Source organism: Pan paniscus, chromosome 12 (assembly GCF_029289425.2).
Source record: "Pan paniscus chromosome 12, NHGRI_mPanPan1-v2.0_pri, whole genome shotgun sequence".
Taxonomy (NCBI): Eukaryota; Metazoa; Chordata; class Mammalia; order Primates; family Hominidae; genus Pan; species Pan paniscus.
The window spans coordinates 117,641,713-117,666,033 of record NC_073261.2 but is presented as its reverse complement, the minus strand read 5'-3'; the positions used below and the strand labels follow the sequence as shown (position 1 = coordinate 117,666,033).

Below are 24,321 nucleotides of genomic sequence, written 5' to 3'. Positions count from 1 at the left end.
TCACTCTCATGTTCACCCCTCACAAAGGGACGGCACCCAGGAAATGGTCTCCCTGTCCTGGGCCACAATGCATCCAGCTCCGCGCTGCTGACCCATCAGGACCAGAGCCCCTGCTAATGGTGAGGCTCAGCCTGTACCAAAAGATACAACTGGGATCACTCAGGAGGAGGTAACAAAAAAGAAGATTCAAGCACAAAACAAACTTCAACAGTAGGTACACAGTCGGAAAACAGAAAAGCGTTCACCAGGAAAGAGACATGCAGTATTTAAAGACTTAAAATCTGAGCTGACATCTGGCTCCAGCAACAAGCTGACTGAGCCAACACAACCCATCATGCCACAAACACTGAGAAAAGCTATCAGAAATGTAACACCAAGTTATGTTGTAAAATCACACAGCTAAGCTCACAAGAAAGGCAGCCAAAGGCAAAGCCCCCCAAAGAGGCCCATGCTGACATCGCCGGTACCCCTCAGGAGGGAGAGAAGGCCAGGACAGGGGGGTATGCTGTCCTTATGTGCAACATTCTTCTCATGCGAAAAAAAAAATGAACCTAATGTGGCAAAGCAGTAACATCTGTTTAGTCAGAGGGTGGGCACACAAGTGTCTATTATATTGTTCTGTACTGAACCACCTGCGTGAAATATTTCATTGACGTTTTAAAAAATTGGCTAATTTCCTATTACTCCTTTTCCCAGTTGTGGGAAATGTTATTAAACAGATAGACATATTGTTGGTACATAATAGAGCTAAACTTGCTTAACTCACTTTTTATTATATTTGTGTGTAATACTTTACAAAATTCTTAGTGTAGCTTTTCTTTCTCTAACTCCCCACCTCCTCTTTCTCAGCCCAGGAAAAGCCTTCCTCAGGGGTCCAGGAGCCAGCTCCTCTGTGGAGCTCTCTCGCACTCAGCTCTGGGTCCTCACTCCTCCTCCTATTGCCAAGGCCCCTTGTGAATGCCTCCAATAAAGCACTAATGGTGTCACATGGTCACTATTCACCAACACCTTGAGGACAAGGGTAATGACTTATTCTTCTTACCCAGCACGTGGGTAGGAGGGATTCTGAGTCTGTACTGCTTTTGGTCATGGCTCAGTTTCAACATGGTCTTGAATCTCAAAATGGGGTAACTTAAATCTGGCATGAAATTCTAAGGTCTTCCAGAGAGAAGGCACTAGGAATGGACCTGTGAGTTTGCTCAGCCTAGCATCTCTATACAAGAGTAAAACAGAAGACGTTTCCCTACAATTGTTCACAACGGCATAAAGGAAGAGCCCCCAGGCACGCTCTGAAGTTCTTCTAGGTCTGTGATGACACAGAAATCCAGAGTCTAGCAGAGTCCCAGCAGCCACACCCACGTCCTCCCACAGGAGTGCTGTGAACCAGCTAACTGCAGGGCCTGGGCGGTGGGCGTTCCCTTTCAGCTGAGCAAAGTCAGTATCTTCTTCACTTGACAAGTCTGCTTTAGGAGAGAATACAGATACTATACACTAATTTAAGGTTGTTTTAATTACCTTCCAAAGTGCTTATAACATGACAATAGTTTCTTTTAAATAATCTTTAAGCAGTTAAAGAGTCAATGACTCTTCAGAATATTATCACCATATTACTGAAGAATCCTTCAATAAAAATGACCATTAACTCTCGTAACAGGGCCAGTATTGTTCTATAAGTGGAATTAAAAGCCTAAGATATTAGCAAACACACACACGCATATTTTTAAACTACTGTTTAATCAGTTGTAAAGACACACAAATTAGAAAAAAAAAACATGTCCTAAACATGTTACATGTAAGTTAAAAACACCTTTAAAAACCAGCAATAAGCCACCAGTGCAGCTCTGACAGACTAGAAATGAGTGGTTATGAAATGAGCACATCTCAGTTTGACTGACACAGTGGGAGTTTTAATTTACCGTACATCAGGAACTAATTTATGAATCTGTTGAAAAATAACACTTCTTTAAAAAAATATTTTGGAATAATAAAAACAGAAAGCACAGAACACCACATTCTATTCTCAACTTGGGAAGGCAAATGTAAATACTAAATTCTGGCTGCTGGAGTTGGGTCTCTCCTCATGTTTGGGCGACTGAGGGCTCAACTACTACTAGGCAGAGATCAAGACAACGTTTAAAGGAAGGCAGGAATGAAATCACACATTTTCACTCTGTATATGGAAGAATTTCTCACTTCACCTGAATGATTTTACTTTCATTCCTATTGCCTTCTACCGTGCCCCTTCTGGTTCAGAGGAGCAGTCACATAAAAGTGACAAGATGGACAAGACTGGTTTGGAACACATTTGTGTTCAATGTTTGATTCCTTTTTCCTTGTGATAAAGTCAGAGGCAAATGTACTTCATTGATAAATCTGTGTGCGCAGAACCAAAAATACATAAAATTGGGAAAGAGGCATATTTAAAATGTCTGTCAAACTCTCAACATATATTTTTGTCCTTTAATGCAAAAGGACAGGGAGGAATATTCAAATTGATTTCCCAAGAAAATTAACCTAAAATAGTGAACGTGAAACAGCTAAGACTCTAGTGAAAGGCAGTCAGTCACCTTTCCCATTTCAAACATGTTACTAAGAAACTGCTTAAGTCATTTTACTTATGTTGCTCTGTAACTTTTGGTTTTTCACTGTAGCATTTCCATTTATTTTGAGTGTGTGATTTGATAAAACATGGCTGGAGATGGCTATGAATCGCTGAGTAAGCTTCAGACAGCGGTTCTGCATGGGTCATCACACTATAATTTACAGAACATACAGTCTTAGTGTTGTATTTTTTCTTTATAAAAGTTGTACTTAAAGAAGAGTTATAATCAGTTTTAAAGGCAAGACAAATTAGTTGGTGTAAAAACTGTGTATTTAGGCTGTGTTTCACAAAATTGCCCAGTCAATGGCCTATGGAACGTGTCAGTTCTTTATTGGGGTTTGCATAATGTTAAAAAACCTATTAAAATAAATATTATTTTAAAACATACAAAAACATTATTCAGCAGCCTACCAATTAAAATGTAATTGGCTGCAACCTCTGTACAAGAAAAGCCTCAAAAAGCAGCTTAAGCATTGATTATAAGAGCTTTCCTACAAAATACCGATGTGGAAAATTTCATTTTAAAATTTCTGTTGTAATCAGAGTTTCTATAAATAGATTTGACTCCTTGGTGTTGCAGAAAAACACTGTAGAGACCCTCTATGTTCTAATCTTTCAAACTCAAATTTCAGGGTGTATTTCTCTTCTTAAACGCAAATCTTTTGCTTCAGCATTGGGAGCACGCGTTCATCAAGAAACCCACTTTTACAAGGGCTGGAGAAAACAGAAATTTCAGCATCTAAGATGAGTGTATCAACGACCAGCCACTCATTACATGCACACTGGGTTAAATGCAGCTGTTTTATAAGGTATTGAGGGCAGTTAAGACTACATCTCACAGTGTTATTTAGGATTCTGCACCTATATTAAATTTCAGCCAGGAAGAACTATTAATGCCTGGATAAAACTCCACAAAATACTAGCTTATATCTAAAACTCTGGACAAATTTTTACCTGACACAGAAATAGTAGGCACTATTCTGAAACAATTATTTTCTCAAGTAATTTTTCTTTCAATTACAATGTAGAACTGTTAAAACCAATTAACTAATTGTGAACAGTTGATAAGGAAACAAAAAAAAGTATAAATGTCCAGATTTGTTCATGAATATATAAACTAAATACTTACAAGGTATGAACTTTAAATAGGAGAGATTTTTGTCCTAAAACTGTGATCTAGTCCTTGAGTAAAAGTATAAATTTATAATTATTTTAATGGCAAAAATTTTAAAGCTATTGTTTTCTGCGGTTTAAAATAAGGTGTAACTAAACTAAATATGCTTTAAATATCCTTGAATAACTTTGAGATGTTATATAGTGGTAAACCCTGTCCAGTAGTCAGTAATCTGTATAAAATATTTCAGAGCATATATCTTCTCCAATTCCACACAGCACAGAAACCAACAGAGAGAGCAAAAGGAAAACATGTTTTCTTCAGCAGAGACTGTTTCATTATGAAACACTCATTGTAAGAGCTATTGCCAGTAGAAAAAGTATGTTGCCATGCCTTCTGATTTAAGGGATTCAGAGGTTTCACTGTTATCATGACAACCTTTTGAAATGTCAGGGCTTTGAGCTCAAGTAGTAAAAGTCAATGACCATGACAATAGTTTGGACTGTGAATCTGCCCAAGTCCTTGAATCCTACAGACCTTGCTAATGGCTCCGTTCACGACACCCAACTGGTCCTGAACTCTTAGGATTAACCCGTTTGCTTATGGCTGAGGAACCTGGGGTCTATAGGACAGGTGGCTCCTCCAAGTCTTAAGTCTCATGAAAGGCAGAACCAGAATGAAGATCCAGGTCTCCTCCTAGGTCAGCTAGTGCTTAAATGTGAGTTACTGTCACTTTCTAGAAACCTCCTTTTTACTGCACATTTTTCTCAAAAGTGGTATGTTTGGAAATCCTGTGTGTGTCACACATGGTGGAGACCAATAAATATATTTTTGAAGCAAATGGGCAGTAGTGGCTAATAAGAGAAGTGGTCACCAGACATTTTTGAAGCCAAATAAATCTTCTCTATCCTGCCGGATATTTTAGAAGCTAAATAAATTCCCCCAATTACCCTGAGTTCCAATAAAAATACTTACTTTAAAAACAGAATGAGCCACTTATAAAATGGTGACAGCTGAGGCATACCAAATTATACTAACTCTTACTGTTTCAAGAAAATGAAATTGAAGGATGAGTAATTATTTTTGTTCATTTTTTCCCTGAGTAGCATATAATTAACCAAAAGTATAAATATGATGTTGATTGATCATCTCTGGAGTGATTTCATGATACCTGAATAGTGGAAAATATATAACATAAATATGCATTGAATCTTATTCTATTGATTAAAAAAAAGCAAGCACATAATACAACGAATCCCCTTTCTATTTAACAGGAGTAGACGTACCAGTTTAAAATTCTTCTACTGTAAGTACTAGAAGCAAAATATTAATCTTTGTGATTATTACTTCTCCAAACTAGAGGAGAGATATCCAAAAACCATTTCATGAAAATAACTAGTTGATTCAGGGGTATGAAAATCAGTCAAACTGGATATGGAATTACTATCTTCAAAGGAACCGGAAAACCAATCAAATATCTTGCTTTCTAGATGACAGTGCTAAGATTATATTCACTGAGCAAGAAACAGGTAACAGTGACTAAGGTTTACAGGCTGAGAAATAAATTCAGGTAACAGAAATGTGATTATTTGTAGGTGGCTAGATAGGCTGAACCAAAAAAAAAAAAACAACACACACACACACAAACAAAACCCAACAAGTTTGTATTAAGCCTTCTTGTTTTCACTTATGACATGCCTGAACCTGTCTTTTAAATTCTTAATTTGTTCACTTTCTCTTAATAGCAGTCGGATTCTCTGCAACATTAATGAAAATGATCAAACATTTTACAGGGCAGGTACTTTCCATGAACATTCTTTCTATTCTCTCACATTAAACAGCTGGCATAATTTCTTTTTTCTTTTTTCTTTTTTTTTGTGAGACAGAGTCTTCCTCTGTCACCCAGGCTGGAGTGCAGTGGCGCAATTTTAGCCCACTGCAACCTCCGCCTCCCAGGTTCAAGCGATTCTCCTGCCTCAGCCTCCCGAGTAGCTGGGATTACAGGTGTGCGCCACCATGCCCGTCTAATTTTTGTGTTTTCAGTAGAGACGGGGTTTCACCACGTTGGCCAGGCTGGTCTCCAACTCCTGACCTCAAGTGATCTGCCCACCTCGGCCTCCCGAAGTGCTAGGATTACAGGTGTGAGCCACCATGCCCAGCCAACATAATTTCAATGCATGGGAAAACAGAGGAAATTTATTTAGTTATCAATCCTTTCCTGAGAAGGAATGGTAGGGTTAGCCTTATCAGCTGGAAAACACTTACTTTTAGATAAATAAAAATAGATTAGGATATTTCTAAACTTCAAAAAAGACACATGCCCATTTTTGCTGAGACCTCAAAAGTTGCAAGTGCACTTGCTTTTCCTTTCTTCTTTAAATGAAGTATTATATAGCATAAGCCAGATGGTTGCCTTGTCCTTAACTTCATTTGCAAATTTATTAGTGACTCCACCCCCCGAAAAAAAGAGAGAGAACCCCATCACAGAAAATTTGCATTTCATTAAAAATTTAAGGCAAAAAGTAAAAGTAAGTTCCATACATAGGTCAAATAAAGGTGAAGTCAGAAGGCTTTGCCCCCTCCCCTCCTACAGGGCAGGAGGTACAATCTGGGGCTGAGGCCACTCCACTGCCTGGCGTCAAATCCCACTCTTCTGCTTTCAGCTCCTGTGGCCACCACAGTCCTCTGTGGGATCGCAGGAGACGCTTAGTAATCCAAGGCAAGATTAATTGTGGTAAAAATGGCCCATAAAATAAAAGCACATTTTTCCACTTACAGAACCTAAAACTCATTTTAGTAAGAGTTCACAGCAAAATTTTAATGTGAGAAGAGTTTGAAACTGAATTTATATTATTCTTAAAAAATGTCACCCAGACTCAATGACTTTTATTTTTCATTTCCCTAAAAGTTTCCCAAATATGAATTAAATTGTCAAGGATAAGAAATGGATTAGCCAGATAGTAACCTACCTAGCGATTTCTCTTTCAAAACCTTTGAGCAACCTACCAGTATTATTTTCAAAGCCTCTAATTCTACATAATTTATGCCTGATAAATTTAATTTAGAAGTCCAAAGTATCACAAAGTCATTCAACTTTTTTAAGTCTCACATGACGGCGCAGAGCCCTGGCATGGGGGGGAAGCGGCCTGCAGAGTCACGGCTGTGCCCCGTGCATTCCACCAGAGGCCACGCAGTGCTTCTTCATTCCTGCCTTCCTTCGTCACCTCTCTCTTTTAAGAAAAAGAATAAGCTTAAAATATCACATTACCAAACCTCTCATTATGTCTTAAGAGATTCCTTCTGGAAGCGCTCTTTGACTGCACAAGGTAATTAAACTCTCCAGCAAAATCAGCTACCTATAATTTGGCATCCATTACTGTTTACAGTTTCACTATGGATTGTAGTCATTTGACATACTTTAAGAAAACCCTTCAAATACTGAGATGTTTATTGCATTTTAAAAATATCCACACTCTTAAATATCCTGTTTCAAATTCCTCCTAAAATCCTTTACAGCACACAACATCAACTACTGCAGTAGCGTTCTCACAATATTACACTTGAAAATACCATTTAGGAACAATATTTTAGGAAATAGAGGGTTTAAGGCAAGACATTCATTTGGAAAAGTTAATTTCTCTCTATCATCCAGATTGACACGATTATTTTTCCACCTCTTCAGTGCCTTGGGATACGCAACGTACATTCAGCAACAGGGCACGCGTGTGACCCTACGGACAAGTGCTGAGGTTGGGAGTGCCCACTGAAATATGGAAATATTCTTACATAAGGCGTGGCCCACGGGGACATGGCATGGGAGGGCTTGTTTCACTCCATTTCCAATCTGGTGTACAGGAAATTCCTTATCTATAACTGTCCATTTCCCCCCAGTTAACTGCTTTTCCAACAAACTCAAACCCCTTGAAAAGGTGCTAAGATTGGTTTCTGTTAACATCAAAAAAAAAAAACAGCCCTCGGAGCCTTCCCGATCACTGCTTTAGTGATGAATGTCTCGAGGCTATTTCTTGATTCTGATTGCAAACATTGTTTGTTGTAGAAAAACTGTTCCGTCCCAAAGAATTTTCTCCTTCATCAAACTTTTTGGATTGTGAGAGCTGAATGTTTTCATGTGTATTCTTTCTTCTTTGAGTTTTTTTCACTGGCAACAACAATAATACTAAGATACCAAGAATGTGCAGGCAATAATACCAGGAGCTAAAAGAAAAAAGGAAAAAGTTTATTAAAACTTGATAATTAATAATCCTTAATAACTGCACACTTGTCAAAATGTCACATGGCCCACCTTAGGATGTATTTGTTTACTACATTACTACATTATTCTTTTATTTTTCCCCCTCAGGAGAAGAAACCTGACAGTGTAGGCCAGTGGGTATTTATAGCACTGGATAAATCCAGGCTGATTAGAAGCCTGATTTTCTAGATAGCATATTACATTCCTTTGTAAGGGTCAGAAGGCCATGGTCAAACAGAATAAAAACAAAAAGGTACATATTAATACCGGTAGCAATCTGAAAATCTCCCCAATCCAGATAATCAAAAGTTGAGTCAACAAAGAAAATGTGGAGATAGTTAAGACTTTTACCAGTCTGGCCTCACCTGCTATTTACTGTCTCTAAGTTACAAATATTCTAACGGAGGGGAGTGACAGAGAAGCAATATTGCTTCTTGATGGTTACTTTCATGAAGCAAAGAAAGGCCACGTTATTAAAAATATTGAAAACATCATTTCTCAAATTATATAAACCAAATGTAACCTAAACTGTATCTATAGCTGTAAGTTCAAGTGATTCTGAACAAAGTTCCTGGGATAGAAAATCTAACCCACAGCCCAATCACATTTTTAAACATGTACTAATTTTGTTAAAATGGAAACTGTAGCAGGACTTATTTAATGTCTTCCTGTATAATTATTGTCATATTTGATTCAATAATTTTTTTACTACTCTGTGCTAAGTCATTCTAAATGCTAGAGTAATAAAGAATTTATAAAAGAATAAAGTTTTTGATCTCTAAAATATCACCATCTAATATGGGGAAGTGGAATTTGGTGGGCAGGGAGAGGAGATAAGTAGATTATAAAAATACAGAATTCGAGACAATTTCTATAATATACAGATCACCACAGTATCAATCAAACATAAAAGACACAGTGAAAAGGAACAAATAAAATATAATTTATTTTCCTTAGGCTGGGTGTGGTGGCTCATGCCTGTAATCCCAGCACTTCGGGAGGCCAAGGCGGGTGGATCATGAGGTCAAGAGCCTCAAGACCAGCCTGGCCAAGATGGTGAAACCCCATCTCTACTAAAAAAAAATACAAAAATTAGCCAGGTGTAGTGGTGGGTGCCTGTAATCCCAGCTACTTGGGAGGCTGAGGCAGAGAATTGCTTGAACCTGGGAGGCAGAGGTTGCAGTCAGCCGAGATTGCACCACTGCACTCCAGCCTGGGCGACAGAGCAAGATTCCGTCTCAAAAAAAAAAAAAAAAAAAGATAATTAATAATTCTTTGTAAATAGCTGGTTTTTTCCCCAAAGAAGTTCAGGATAATTAAGCTAACAAGTTTTTTGTTAAATTTAGGAGAGGTAAGCTGGTTTTTTCCCCAAAGAAGTTCAGGACAATTAAGCTAACAAGTTTTTTGTTAAATTTAGGAGAGGTTTGAGGCAGTGGTTACCTGGCTGATATTTCTCTGTCTAAATCACTCATCTGAGGGTTGAGTAGTATGAGTCATTCCACAGAGAAACGCTGAGACTTGCTTGGTTCAGAATTAAAAAGTAACTGATAATGCATTTATCAGCAGGAAATGTGGCTATGGTACTATTTTTCTATTCTATCCAATAGCAAGAAACTTTCTTTTGAAAATAAAGTTATTCCCACTGACAAAGTTTTAAGAGTAACACTTACCTGTAAAACGTGAGTGATGGTTTTACAGAAAGAAGTACAAATGGCACAACTGTGTAACTTATTGCTACTTGAGTTACCATCCATGTTATAACGTCATAAAATAATTTCAGTTGGGAAGGTTCAATGAAATAATGTCTAAAGTTATTTCTCATCTGAAATAAAGAAACAAAAACATTTGCTGTATCTTTAAATTAACATTACTTATGCAGTTACACTGGTGATATCAACTGTTGGAAGGATGTGGAGTGGAGTAACTGAAACTCTCCTAAGTTGCTAGTGGGAATGTACACTGCTACTATGGATAAAGTTCGTTCTAAAAAAGCGAATACACACTGTACACACTGTGTATAAAAGACAGAGAGAGGGGAGATGAGGAAGTAACAGGGAACACATAAATGACTGGTGAGTCTGGGTAAAGGGCATATAGAAGTTCTTTGCAACTTTTCTGTAGATTAGATTCTGTATTAAAATAAAAGTTTCCAAAAAAAAAGAAAAGTTTAAGACAACACTGCCTAGAGATCCTTAAATCATATTTGGTAAAATATAGTATATAAATAAAGTTTGGTTTACCTTCATCCTTAACTCTTATTTAACCTCTGCATTTGTGAAAGACAAACTTGGCTTTGCTAATATGCAAGTGCATGGTGTATTTGGGGAATGACAAGTAAATCTAATGGAAGCAGAGAATTCATGTATGCATAGATACCTGGTAATTCTAGAGAGGTAAATGGGGGAAGGGAGGAGGGCATTGGTAGAACTTGAACACCAGGTGGGGAAGAAGCCTATCCTATTCTGTCTGCTATGGGAGGGAGTTAGGTACAGTTTTTAAGTGCAAGAATGGAATGCCGAAAGCCCGTACCTCAGGACAAACGGATTTGTCATTGGTGAACAGGATGGAATCAAGAGCAGGTGACTGCCATGGCGGTGAGCTAAGCAAGAGACAGCAGAGCCTAGCCACTAAGAATTATAGGTTTTGCTAATGTCCTTCCGATGCTTAGAATGTCATTTTCTTCCCCATTATACTTCACTCACTATTGAAATACCTTTCATCTCTCAAAGTCCAGATCCAAACACCTTCCTAATGGGGCCATCTCTAATTAACCCAACCCAAAGAGACTTCTTCCATCTCTAAACACTATGCTACTTAGTATTTAGAACACCCACGGAATCTGTCTTATGCACACACACACATGCATGAGGTATGTACACACATATACACCTTATCCCAAATTAGACTACAAACTACTGGAAGCTACCCTTAGTTAATACTTCTTGAAATTTCCCTCATATATCCCCAAAGTACCTCAAAATGGAATACAGTAAATATCTGCTAGTTTGTTAAATGAAGCCCTCTTACCTGTAAGTGCCATTACCAGCTTGTTCAAACATGGTTTTTGTCACATCACTTTCCTCTAACTGGTTTTCAAGGGCTTACACTAAATTATCCTTCTCCTCATTTCTCTCATGTCACCAACCTAATTTCTCAATTGTTTCTCCAAAATATTACTCTATGTTCTGTCTAGGCAAATACTCTAAAGAACTGTGCCCTCTTCCAGTGTGGCTCATCCACTGTCTTGGCCTAGCACAGCCTAGTCTTCATCTCAGAGAGGACTCAAAGGTTACAGCTTTCAGGAAACATTTCTAAAATAAACCTACCCATTCTGATCATCTTTATTTAACTCAGTTTTTATCTCTCCTTCAGAAAATTCTGTAAAGACAAAGTAACATTTTGTGAGTGCCTCCTACCTGCCGGGCACATAGAAACGTGTTTTCTCCTCACAGGAACTGGGCATGGAGCCTAGCCCGTGGTGAGCGCTCAGCAAACATGCACGCAGTTACACACCTCGCTTCTAGTGGAAAGGACAATACTGACCACGACCAAGGAAAGAGGGTCTACCTTGTAAGAGAGATGTACTCAGCCTTTTTAACAGTTCAAGTGGACCATTGAATTGTAAAATAAAATTCTTGATACTTACAGCTCGTGCTGCTAATGTCATTAACACCCCTGTTAGAAACGTTAGATAATATCCTGGGTATACCCCGTGCCAAATGGCAGAGAGAATGAACGTCTGGATAGTTGGACTGAAGGAGGTTCGTTCATAACACACCCTAGAAACCATGAAAAACATGGAGAGCCAAGTGGAGTGAGTGACCCGAGTTTACAAAGCCTGCAATGATCATTCTTTTATTACCTGACAGGATTTAGGGTAACTAGAAAAACAAATACAACTTATCTTAGGCAATCACTTCTCTATGATCTCAGGGAGGCTATAGCTATTACGTGTCAAATTTAGGAACATAAAGTTAATTCTCATCTTCTTATTGGTATATATAGTAACTTAAATGATCATTTCTAGTATTTGGGAGTCTATACAATTTACAGAAAGAGTAAGGTTGCTTTTATCCTACATTATTTTATTTAAAAAAAATCAATAACTTTCAACTGACCTAATAACACTACTCCTTCTGGCAGATAGACTGTGCTTAGTCTACAGTTTTTCTATGACAGGGATAGAGAACTCAGCTGAAAATAAAGTTTCCCTAAGGTATCAAATTTAAATTATAACAATAACAAAAAATAACACAACAGATTAGCTCAGAGGATCTGCAGCCACTGGGGAGACTGCCAGGCACTGTGAAGAGATGACAGCGTACGCTAGCCATCTCAAGGGATAAAGATGTTTAATTTGTCATTTAAAAAAGGACACTATAAAAAAAGGCTGCTTATCACCCTATCATTATAGGGGCCGTTTTTTATGAAGTAAATTCAAGATAGGGCAATGTGCTCACAGGGACGATAAGAGAACCCCTGGGAGAGTGTGCTGTTCCCCAGCTCTGTCCTTCGCACCTGTTACTCCACCCAGCCTGGCTTGCCTCTACCTTGCCCTGTTCACGAGACACACTCCTGACACAAAGCTCAGCTCAAGCACCCACACTTGCAGGAAGTTCTTCCCGCATCCCTCTGTGCCCTCGCTGTTCCTGCTTTCTCTCTCCTCATCCTCACCACAGGGAACAGCACGTGTCTGATTACACCACCGTGTCTTTAATAAAATTGTGAACTCTTTCACTTTCAGGAGCTGAGTCTTTTTATCTTACTCATGTTTGTTTCCCTTGCCTAACAAACAAAGATTTGTTGAATTGAAATATTTAAAACCAGGACTGTTCTGGAGTACCCAGGCATAAGTACTGTGCTTGTGCAGGCACTTGTTAATTTAAACCACATCTCTACTGAACACAATCAGGAGCTGCAAAGGAGGATACTGGTGACCTCTGACATTGGCAGAGGCCTTTAAAGAAGGCTTGAGAGGGCAGGATAGCTGCACCTGCAGGATAGCTGCATTCGTGACTCAAGCCAAAATAGTTCTCATTCGATACTGACTTGCTTAGGAGGAGGCTAACAGTGTTTCCCGGCTGACACTGAGGTCACGATGTCACTCAACATCGTTAATTTAATCAAGAACCTGAACTCAATGAAGCTCAACCTCAAGAACTAGACGCCAAAGCACATCTAAAGATTGTTTTTGAAGGAACGCACCTTTTGAGCCAAAGAGCTGTCTGAATATTCCAATTATCAAGAAACATCTTGAAACTTGTTGACATCTGAAAAAAAAGGAAACTTTTTTCTTTGTGTCACAAAATAATGAAGCTTTAAATATAATAATATATTATTATGCTAAAAAATAAAAACAAAAATTACTTAACATCGATGGTAGTATAGTGATTTCTCTTTCCTTAATCTTGTTTTTCTAATGTGGTAACATCATTCTACATAAGACAAGTTTATTTATTGTTGGGAACATCTATGAGGTGATGGATTATCACCATTTTCTCCTGTATGTTAACATTTACAAGGTATGTCATGGAATTCTTCCAAAGACATTCCTGAGAATGTGTACAAATGCCTTTCGATGGCCTCCCTCTCACACTGAAAACTGGGGCGCCCACCTTGTTACCTCCTTCCAGCCAAGCTCCGCCATGGTCCTGGGTGAAGCAGACATCCACAGCGACAACCTGCCCTGCCATCGTCTCTCGGTGCCCTGGCTACTCTCAATTCTGGCGCTGCCTGGCTGTGCTGCCCCTGAAAGAGTGGATCTGCACGCCCAGGTCTCACAGGGCATCCCACCTTCCCAGCTTCCTCTCTCAAGTTACTCCCACTAAAGCTATTCTTTGATCTCAGAGGGGGCCTTTCATCTCCCACCCTGTCTACTTTTATCCTATGTAACTCTCTCCTCCTCTGGTCTTCACTTCTGACCATTTTAGATTTTGTGTTCCCTTATGTAAATTACTACTCTTATGTCAGAATCTTCAATGCTTCTGTTTCTTTTTCCTTTCCATTCACCTCCCTATCAAAACCCTAATTCCAGATCAACCACACCGTCCACTTTCCCCACTGGTAACATTTGTGCGCTGAGTGCAGAGTATCACCACATTTCAGACCTTTGTCTTAAGTTCATGGTTCTCCACCACGACTGAGCCCTCACCTACAATCCTGTTTTCCTAGACAGTTCATTCTCCTCTTCCTGAAAAAAGCTACTGGACTGAACCATTTGAAATTTTCTTTTCTCTCTTTTTTTTAAATAAAGTCAAGAAGAGGTAAGTGTCAGCAATTTCGCATGATTCAACCTAATACTCCATCTATATCTCTGGTCCTATCACCTCCTTTCTCCCTCACAACAGGTAAGTTGGCCTCCTACTTTACAGAGATGATATAAAATCATCAGACTCCAAATTCTCACCATCGAACTACACACTCAGCTGCACACACACTTATCCTGCCCTCCTTCCTGTCTTTATAACAGGAGAAGTGGTCCTTCTCCTTTAGGGCCAATGTCTCCACTTCCATCTTCTCCGGGACTTCAATCAATAGGTCTCTCTCCTTCAACTGTAGGAGAAGCTTCACACTCTCCCCTCCAAATAATCTCCTAATCACTAAATATGTTTTACTCTCTCCATTTTAAAACAAAATTAAACAAACAGCTCCCCTCAATTCCCTGTTCCCCTCAGCTACTGCCCTATTTCTACCCTCTTCCCTTTATGGGGAATGAACTCCTAGGAGTTGTGTAATCTGGCCTTTATGCCAATCCCTCTCCTGAAACGGTTGTTCATAAAACCATAAACAAGGATGGGCACGGTGGCTCATGCCAGTAATCCCAGCCCTTTGGGAGGCCGAGGTGGGTGGATCGCGTGAAGTCAGGAGTTCGAGACTAGCCTGGCCAACATGGTGAAAAGCCGTCTCTGCTAAAAATACAAACATTGGCCAGGCGTGGTGGCAGGCACCTGGAATCCCAGTTACTCAGGAGGCTGAGGCAGGAGAATCGCTTGAACCCGGGAGGGGGAGGTTGCAGTGAACCGAAATCGCGCCACCGCACTCCAGCCTGGGCGACAGAGCGAGACTTTGTCTCAAATAAATAAATAAATAAATAAATAAATAAATAAATAAATGATAAAGGCATTTATGTCCTTCTCTTACTTGGTATCTCAGTGGCACTTAGCATTGATGACCATTTTTTCCTTCAGAAAAATTAACTCCTTTCTTTACTTTTTCTCATGCCATGCACTCTCAGCAGGGGTGATATCGCCCCCAGGGGATGAAAATTCATTCTTAAGGGGCAAAAATATCTTTTTTTATGTATAAAGAACATATATACATACAGTAGTGTATCAGTAGGTATACAGATATAGTGTATCTGTGGTATTAAAATTTCAGGGGGGAAATTATTAGGAAAAGAGTGTCTCAAAAGTCCCCGTAAGGTGTTAATAATAAACAAAGGTTAGAAACACTGCTATATCCATCATTCAACTTCAACAATGATCAATTTTTCCCTCTCCTTCTCCATTTTTATTGCCAACATTGTTGTTAAGAATATTTCAAAGCAAATACCAGATTTATTTCACCTGCAATTAGTTCAGAATATATGTCCAATAAAGACTTTTTAAAAGACCGTGATCAGACAAAATTAATAATTCCTCAACATTATCTAATCCCCCTTTGTATTCAAATATTCCTGATTGTTTAGAAAAGTCTTTCCCAGTTGGTTTGGTCAATCAGCATCCCAAAAAAGTTCATACAGTGCATTTGGCCAAAGCCTCTTTTAAGCTGTAATAGCTTGGGTCATATGTCCCATAGAACTTCTCACTTTTGATCTGATCTGGTGTTTAACTTACCCTCTATACTCCACATCCCCTCTAAATTTATAAGTATCTAGAAATCCGATTCAGATTTGGTTATCTCAGCACACTTCAGTGATGGCCTGCATTTCTTATGGCATCCCGTCTCGGGCACTTACTGCCTGACTGCCCACTTTTAGCAATATTAGGGCTCATCAGAGGATCCAGCTTGACCTCTTCACCTCAAGTTTTAATAATCTCTCCTATTTGGAATGTTGGAATGATCCTTTTCACAGGCTAGCAAAACAATGTTTTTTTTTTTTTTTTTTTTTTGAGACAGGGTTTTGCTGTGTCACCCAGGCTACAGTGCAAGTGGCACGATCACGGCTCACTGCAGCCTGCTGAGTAGCTGGGTCTACAGGTGCTCACTACCATGCCCAGCTAGTTTTTGTATTTTTTGTAGAGATGGGGTTTTGCCATGTTGCCCAGGCTGGTCTCAAACTCCTGAACTCAAATGATCTGCCTGCCTCGGCCTCCCGAAGTGCTGGGATTACAGGTGTGAGCCACAGTGCCCTGTTGGTTTTCTCCTTTTTTCTTTCTGGCTACTCCTGAATTCCTTTGCCCAGCCTCTCAGTACTGGTGCTCTTTTAGAGACTCTCACCTCTTCTGATTCTCTCCTCCAGGGCCTGAACTGCCACATGCTGATAGTTCCCAGATTTCACTCTCAAGCTCGGGTGCCTCTGCTGGGTGTCTGACCATGATCTGCCTCGTGGACAACTCACTAAGTCTGTGATTTGAAGATATTATCTGTCCCTTCAAACTCATATCTATTCTCTGTTCCTTATCTAAGTGGAAGGTATCACCATAAACCTAGATGTTTAAACCAGATTTCTGGGCCTGATTCATAACTCATTCTCTCTTGCTGATCCCAATTTATCACCAAATTCTGTTGAGTCTCTTACACATCTCTCCAATATATTTATATGTTTCTAGCCCCACTGGCAGTATATGGTTTAGGTCACCATTATCTTGGATTAACAAAACATCCTCCTAACAGAGCTCTCTGCCTCTTGAGGGAAATACATTCTACATGCCAGATGCTTCTAAAACACCTATATGATCACCTCACTTGGCTACACATATAATCCATCCGCAGTGCCCCATTGCTCTTATAAGAAAGATCAAAACTCTTCATATGGCCTGTAAGAGTGTGGCTGCCTGGCCTCCACTTCCCCAACCTCATCCTTCATGGCTCCCTAAACTATGAAGCAACATGAGCTGCACAGCTCTCGGCTCCCAGGCTGCTCCCTCTACTTGGAGTGTCCGGTTGTCTCTTACTTCTTTGGGACTCAGCTTAAGCATCATTTTCTTTAGGACTCTCTTCCCCCAAACACCTCAACTAACCTGGATTCCTATTTCATGAATACCCACATGCCTTACCCCTCTCTGATCACCACCTGTTTTACCTTATTCTGTAACCTCTAGGAAACTAAAGCTCCATGAGGGCCTGAATTGCACCTATCTTATTCCTTGTCTCCAGTGCCCAGGGCACATAGTTGACGACCACTATGTATTGGTTAAATGAAAGAATGAGTGTTAATATTAAAAAACCTTCAATACCACTCCTAGGACATCACACCATAACTTATGAAAGCAAACTATGGTACTTAAAGTATATAGTAACTAACTTCTTAAAGATTGACTCACCTCTATTTGTTGAATTCTCAAATTGGAAATTAAGTCCCAGCGAGCTGCTCCATTTTCGTCATACCCTCTGAAACCAAAGCCTGCAGCATTATTAATGGCATCAGCTATAGAAAACAACATTAGAAAAAAGTATTAAGAATCTCCATAACAATTTACCATATTCTCCCAGAAGGTATGTGTTATTATATCTTTTATTCTTAAACAGTAAAAGTAGATTTATTCTGATTTTTAAGTCAGAAACAACATCACATACAATGAAAATAACATATCTAGGACAATTTGGTTAGTCAGTAATACATGAGACATCATGCATGAGTTGGGGGCGGGTGGAGTTTAAAAGCTGCTGAGGACCAATAGGTGAAGGTGAAGACTCGAACAGGAAACGCTCCCCAACATTAGCTGTGCCACTGGAACACAGCAGAGTATGCTCAACCAGCTGCCAAGAAGTTGCTAAGGGGATGTTTTTGCTCTGGGAGCACCATGTTCTTTTTAATCATATATTTGAAGTGTCCTATAAACAATAATATATAAGTGAGGCATAATATTTTCCTTCCATTTTTTTTCTTTCTTGGTTCACCAGAACCTACTCTGTGTATATGTCTCTAGAATTTTTAAAAAATAGAGACAGGGTTTCCCTGTGTCACTGCCCAGGCTGGAGTGGCAGGATTATAGCTCACTGCAGCCTTGAACTCTTGGGCTCAAGCAATCCTCCTGCCTCAGCCTCCTGAGTAGCTGGGACTGCAGGTGCACATCATCATGCCTATTTTTTTTTTTTTTTTTTTTGTAGAGATGGGGGTCCCACTATGTTGCCAAGGTGGTCTCGAACTCCTGGCCTCAGGCCATCTTCCCACCTTGGCCTCCCTAAGTGCTGGCATTTCAGGCAAGAGCTACCACACCCGACCCAGAATTTGTTTTCTAATCCTTTTCACCACAATGCTCAATTAGTTATTTTTGCTTTGTGTACATGCTTAAGCTGCAAAGAAAATTTCTGCCTCAAATAAGCCCTTTTCCAATCAACTGGAAAATTGTTCATGCTATTTGTATCATGACCAAAGAAAAAACAAACAAATCCATCAAAGCCCAGCAAAATAATATGCCTATACAGACATGTATCCTTAAATTGTTTTATTGTTTATTAGTGCTTTTTAGTACATCAAACAAAATCCTTTAAAAATTACACTTTGGGGGAAAAGAATAAACAAGATTTACTCCTCTGTCAGGTTTAATGAGGTCAGCCGCCTTTGTTCAATTCACATAAATATGAGCCTCTAAGGTAAGCCTGCTAGCATAGTAACATATTCAACAGAATTAAAAATCTATTAACCGCATGGGCAGCATACCCATAGAAATGGCTGCTGGGGAACTCCTTCCCTCCCTCATGGTTGCCACCACTTCTGATTTGTTCATGTATTCATCCTCTCCATCTTTTTTAGCCTCCTGTGATCTAAGAGCAATGAAACTCCTAACCAACTTCACATGTGACAACAAGATTGGCCCAGGGTATGGTCAACAGCAACGAAACAAGAAGAGAACTGGGGATATCAAACTGCAGGAGTCCACCTTCCATGTTCCCCTGCCCCCCAGTCTCCCACCACAGACCCTGCCTAATCTTTACCTCAGGTAATGTAAATCCTGAGAGAGCTTCCAAGTTGTCATTATATAGAGATATTCCAAATAACTGACCATTAACATCAATTTAAACTTTAATCTGTCCCTACATGGACTAAATGTTTTTCAAACTTGAGTTAAAGGGGAAAAAAGTGCTCAGATCCCAGTAAATCATTTTTTTGAGGTGATAAGGAGAAAAGGGCAGGGCCACAGGGCTGTGGAGATGAGAAGCCTGATTCCCATTTTGAGAAGCCTGAATTAAGGAATTAAATATAGTCTGCCTAGCCACTAGTATCCATGAAATTATAATTTGAAAAATGTACATGTGGATACAAAAATCAGAAAGTAACTGTCCATATGATCCAGAATACATTCATACTATTTTTATAAATTATTAATAAAATACAAAAACAAAGTTAAAGAATTTTGGAACTCTTGGACTTCCCAAAAAACAGATTTTGGGACCTCCAGAGATCATTAAACTCCAATTTTACAACCAAATGGACAATTACAAAAAGGTAACAGGGGTGGAGATGAACGTGGGCACATGCATGCTGAGCCTCAGCTGGCTTCTCCACTGACAGAGTTGAAACCTGAACCTCAGCGCTGAACCATTACCAGGAACTCAACCATTACTTGTGTTAAGACAGTACAGACATAGTACAAGTATTTATTGAATGGAATAACTTTATTGCCTTACAGCTAAAAATTCTTTAAATTCTTTAAATATAGTTCAATTTCAAATTGTCATTCATATATATTCTAATATGATTATTTCTTTAAGGAAGAATCAGGGAAAAGGAATTAACTCACCTTTGGTTTGTAAATATGTAAAAATGCACAAGATTCATTTTTCAAACCAAATATTGGGGTCGGAGGATCAGAAGTACCCTAAGAATCATTTTGTCATAATTGCAAATAAAAAATTAATGATAAATTTGGTTGTTTTTTTTTGAGGCAGGGTCTCACTCTGTTACCCAGGCTGGAGTGTAATGGTGTGATCACAGCTCACTGCAGCCTCAACTTCCCTGGCTAAAGCGGTACTCCCACCTCAGACTCCTGAGTAGCTGCGACCACAGGTGTGCAACACCACACCTGGCTAATTTAAAAAAATTTTTTTGAAGAGATGGGGTCTCACTATGTTGCTCAGGCTGGTCTCAAACTTCTGGCTTCAAGTCATCCTCCTTCCTCAGCCTCCCAACATGCTGGGATTACAGGTGTGAGCCACTGTGCCCGGCCTAATGATAAATCTTGTATATTTTTACATATTTACAGAGATCTTGTGATTTTTCTCAAAAGCCTTATAAATTCAAGGACCTCGTTCTATTGATAAGATTTTCAACAATTAGATGTCCAACCGAATCCAAAAACATGCAGAACTCTCATATTCTATAAATCTAGTGATTCAACCAACAGGTCAGAATTCTTACAAAACCCTAAAAATACCAGGTTTGTTTAGGAAAGTTCTCAGTCTCAATTTAAAGTCAGAATTTAAGTAGTACAGGAATTTAATTCGGTATTATTGATGTCTAAATTTGGCTACAATAAAAATGTTCAATCCTTAAAGAAATCTTAGATTAAAATCCATAAGGTAACATTATATTTTAATTGGCCATTAACTCACTAGGTTAAAGCAACTTTTAATGATGCTATTGTGCACAGCTGTATGATGAAAGACTGAAAATAATGAATCCAGCCCCAAACTGTATTTCATTGTAATCAAAATAAAACCGACAGTAAAATGCTAATCCTTAGAGGCCTAATTATTGGCTGATGTGTTTCTTTGTGCATTCATTCAAATATTTGTTGAGTAACAAATATAAACAAGGCAAGCAGAACACAATCTTAAGAATAAAGGAGTTTATAATCTTGTGGGTGAGATAAAAAGACAATACATATATAAAAGAGGTTTCAATTTATCCAATGAAGCATTCTCTCTATTTTAGTGCAACCTTCAAAACGTGGCCAGAATCATCTTCTTCTGCCACAGGATCAGGCCATCAGCCTGCCTGAAGCCTTTTGTGGCTAATTCAGCAGAGCAGGCAAGGTCCTGTGAAAGCCCATTTCACCTGACCAGGTCCCTCCTTCCCACATGCCCCTGCTAACATCTGCCACGCAAAGCGAGGTACCTCCATGTCTCTTTGCTCATGAGTGCAAAACTAGCCATTTTCCACTTGCTGAAATCACATTCCATCTTTTTGTTTTTGTTTTTGAGACTACCTAGGGGTTACTGCTCAACTCATATTAAAACCTCACTCTGTCGCTCAGGCTGCAGTGCAGGGGTGCAATCATAGCTCATTGCAGCCGCAAACTCCTAGGCTCAAGCGGTCCTCTCACCCCAGCCTCTCAAGTAGCTGGGACTACAGGCACATGCCACCAGGCCTAGTTGATTTTTAAAAATCTTTTTGTAGAGAGAGGGGGGGGTCTCACTATGTTGCCCAGGCTGGTCTTGAACTCCTGGCCTCAAGTGATCCTCCCACCTTGAACTCCCAAAGTGCAGGGATTATAGGGGTGAGCCACCATAACTGGCCCACATTCAATTAAAGCCACGATTGCATGTTATCTTTTCTCTAAAATTTGTTCTACCTGCCAAGCATAACTGATGACCCCCTATCAATGTGCCAATATCATTTTATTCACTTTGCTGATAAACTACTGATCATATTATACTATGGTTAATGGTCTATTTAACAGGTATCATAACCGTAAGCTGAATACAATCATACTAAATTATAACCATCTGGAGGATAAGAACTATGTCTTATACATACTCGTATCTATCCTGGCTAGCACTGAATCTAGAATATAATATGCATTCAACAAATATCTGTTGTCTTTCATTGATCCATGTATTTTTATTTTGTATTATAATAAAATTGATTCAGTTTTTAGAATATACTTACATATGAGTTGCGAGGGCTGTTTTTTCTACACAGATGACTTAATTTTTCCAATTGGTCTTTATGTATCCTCAAGAGGGCGCACTGATAGCAATCTATCGACAAGGTAAGAAACGCTTCAACCAGACACAGGGAAATCTATTTACATGTTACTTACCTAGCGTCCATGCAAAATAGTATTTGGGTCTGGCAGCCAAAAGAGAGATATACAGATAGATAATCTTTGTTGGCCACGAAGCTGTAGCTTGAAAATGCTCATCAATGTTGTACTCCACAGGTAATGTTGTACAGATGGTCAAGTGAAATAACAAGGACAGCCCACAAACTAAGAGCTTCTGAACAACCGCAGTCTGAAAAGCGCAAGGCGAGACTTCATCAACTTTATCCATGCTCCTTTTAATTCATTCTATGTATTATCGACAGATCAATCTTCCTGAATGGATCATCAGTCCTACAATTCTCCTGGTCAAAATTCAAGAGCTACATTGCACTTGGCATTTAAAGTCTTCCATGGTCTCATGGTATGAACTTTTCCAACTGTATCTATAAGTACTACCTAGGGGTTATTGCTCAACTCATACTAAAATCTCCATTTTGTATTCAGAACTTTCAGGAAATAAAAAAATCTAAAAGCAAGCATAAGTGTATTGGTGTGAATGGAAGTGAATATAAAAAAATTAACATTAATTACTTTTGGCAATAAATTTTATATGGATATATATTTTTTTTCCATTGTGTCTTTTCTGTATTTTCCAAATTCTAGGCATCTCATGGATGTTATTTTTACAATAAACAATCTATGCATCTCTGTAAATCTGAAAGTTAACACAACTTTGTTCAAGAATAATAAAAACCAAAAGAGCTATACACCTGAGAAGAATAAGAATTTGCATAAAAGACCCTGGTGAAAGGAAGAGGCTATTAGCAATAGTGCGGTAAGGTCGCATCACCAACTCATGGTATTTTGTATTTTTACAACTCATGCTGTTTTTATACTTGTAGAAGGCCAGAATATTTCAACTTCATTTGGTATAAAAGAGATTATATAGGCTAGGAAGAAAAAGAAACAAGCGAAGAGAAGGCTAGATCCAGATGAAGTATGCAACAAAATATCTGGATTTAGAAGTGCTCTATACAGTAACCAAATAGTATTCAAATTAACTGCAGTAATTTATCAATGAAGCTCCACATTTTAACACTTCATATAATAGTGCCAGAAGAAAAGCTCCAAGACAAGAGCCAAAGCATATGCCGGATGCACTGCACTTCTGAGAACAGTATTTTATTATTGGTTGCTCCTGCGAGGTGGAACTCAGTGTTCAAGGACTCCTTGCAGCAGTTGTTATTCTCATTTTCCATTGTCTTTTATCCCTTTCTTTAATAAAATAAGGCTACTCTTTCTTCAGTGCCTCCCAAATATCTTACCTATACATTTGAATTATGAGATTTTAAAATGGTAGAGAAAAAAATTGTAATTATAAATGAAGCAAGGTGAAATAAATGGCCCCATACTTTAATTTTAAAATGAGGCTTATCATTTTAGTAATGTAATAAGAAGTACTGTGGCCACGAGACTATATGGTTCTGAAGTAGGGCAGGGATATGGTGCTGCAACGAAAATGTAAAGAACACGAAAACAGCCTGTATCCTGAGAGGTGATATCCTCAGCCCCCTTCCCCTGCCCAGACCCAGAGTCCCAGCAGTCAAGTTTGTATGCCCTAGGCAGAAAACTGGAGAATCCTTCACCCAAAAAACCAAAGAGCCCCAGAGAAATAGCCTACAGACATCATGACAGAGACTGCCAAGTGTTTCCCAGGAGCCCTCCTCCCCTTCCTGCACAGAAAAGGAAGTTTCTCTTGGGTGCTTGGAAGTCTAGCTAAAGATGACACATCATAGCCTTTGGTGCACCCGAGTGTGGCTATATGATTAGGTTCTGGCCAATAGGATGTCAGCAAAAGTAATATGTACAGGGAAGATGGAGCTTGGATCTCTAACACCTTGGGGCCCCCATATTATCAATGCACTGCTTACAGGTGAGCTGTCCCACATATAACATAAAAACAAATTGCCACCTTGTTTAAGTTCCTGTTATTTTGGTCCTTGTTTCAGCAGCCAAACCCATATCCTAACTGATGCAGATAGAGGAGAGAACAGTGGAGAGGTCCCAACAGAAGAGCCAGCGGGCTCCGTGAGCATCCTCCTTAGGATCCTGAGCATCTATGCACCTCACTGATGCACAAGGAGCTTCCAAATGCCCCTTGAGGGACTTATGACTAACTACCACTATTTGACTTTATAAAGTATATGCACGTGAAATTTAAATAAAATATATTATTAAAATGGTGGGGAAATACATGAAG

The 24,321-nt window shown here is 39.1% G+C and overlaps 1 protein-coding gene across 9 annotated transcripts in view; it reads right to left on the bottom strand.

The window, feature by feature from the left end:
• Positions 1-1,715: 1,715 nt before the first annotated feature.
• MBOAT2 (membrane bound O-acyltransferase domain containing 2) overlaps positions 1,716-24,321 on the bottom strand; it is a 150,919-nt gene continuing 128,313 nt past the window's right edge. For 8 of the 9 annotated variants that reach the window (XM_034952578.3, XM_055108269.2, XM_034952575.3 and 5 more), the window contains 6 exons: positions 22,119-22,311; positions 17,454-17,557; positions 13,174-13,238; positions 11,615-11,747; positions 9,639-9,790; positions 1,716-7,931 (listed from right to left, as the gene is read on the bottom strand). In XM_034952578.3, the coding sequence (XP_034808469.1) occupies positions 7,706-7,931; positions 9,639-9,790; positions 11,615-11,747; positions 13,174-13,238; positions 17,454-17,557; positions 22,119-22,311 (873 nt within the window). In that variant the 3' untranslated portion in view covers positions 1,716-7,705. Of the gene's footprint in view, positions 7,932-9,638; positions 9,791-11,294; positions 11,347-11,614; positions 11,748-13,173; positions 13,239-17,453; positions 17,558-22,118; positions 22,312-24,321 lie in introns of those variants that run through there. The other variant, XM_055108268.2, reaches the window with a different exon arrangement.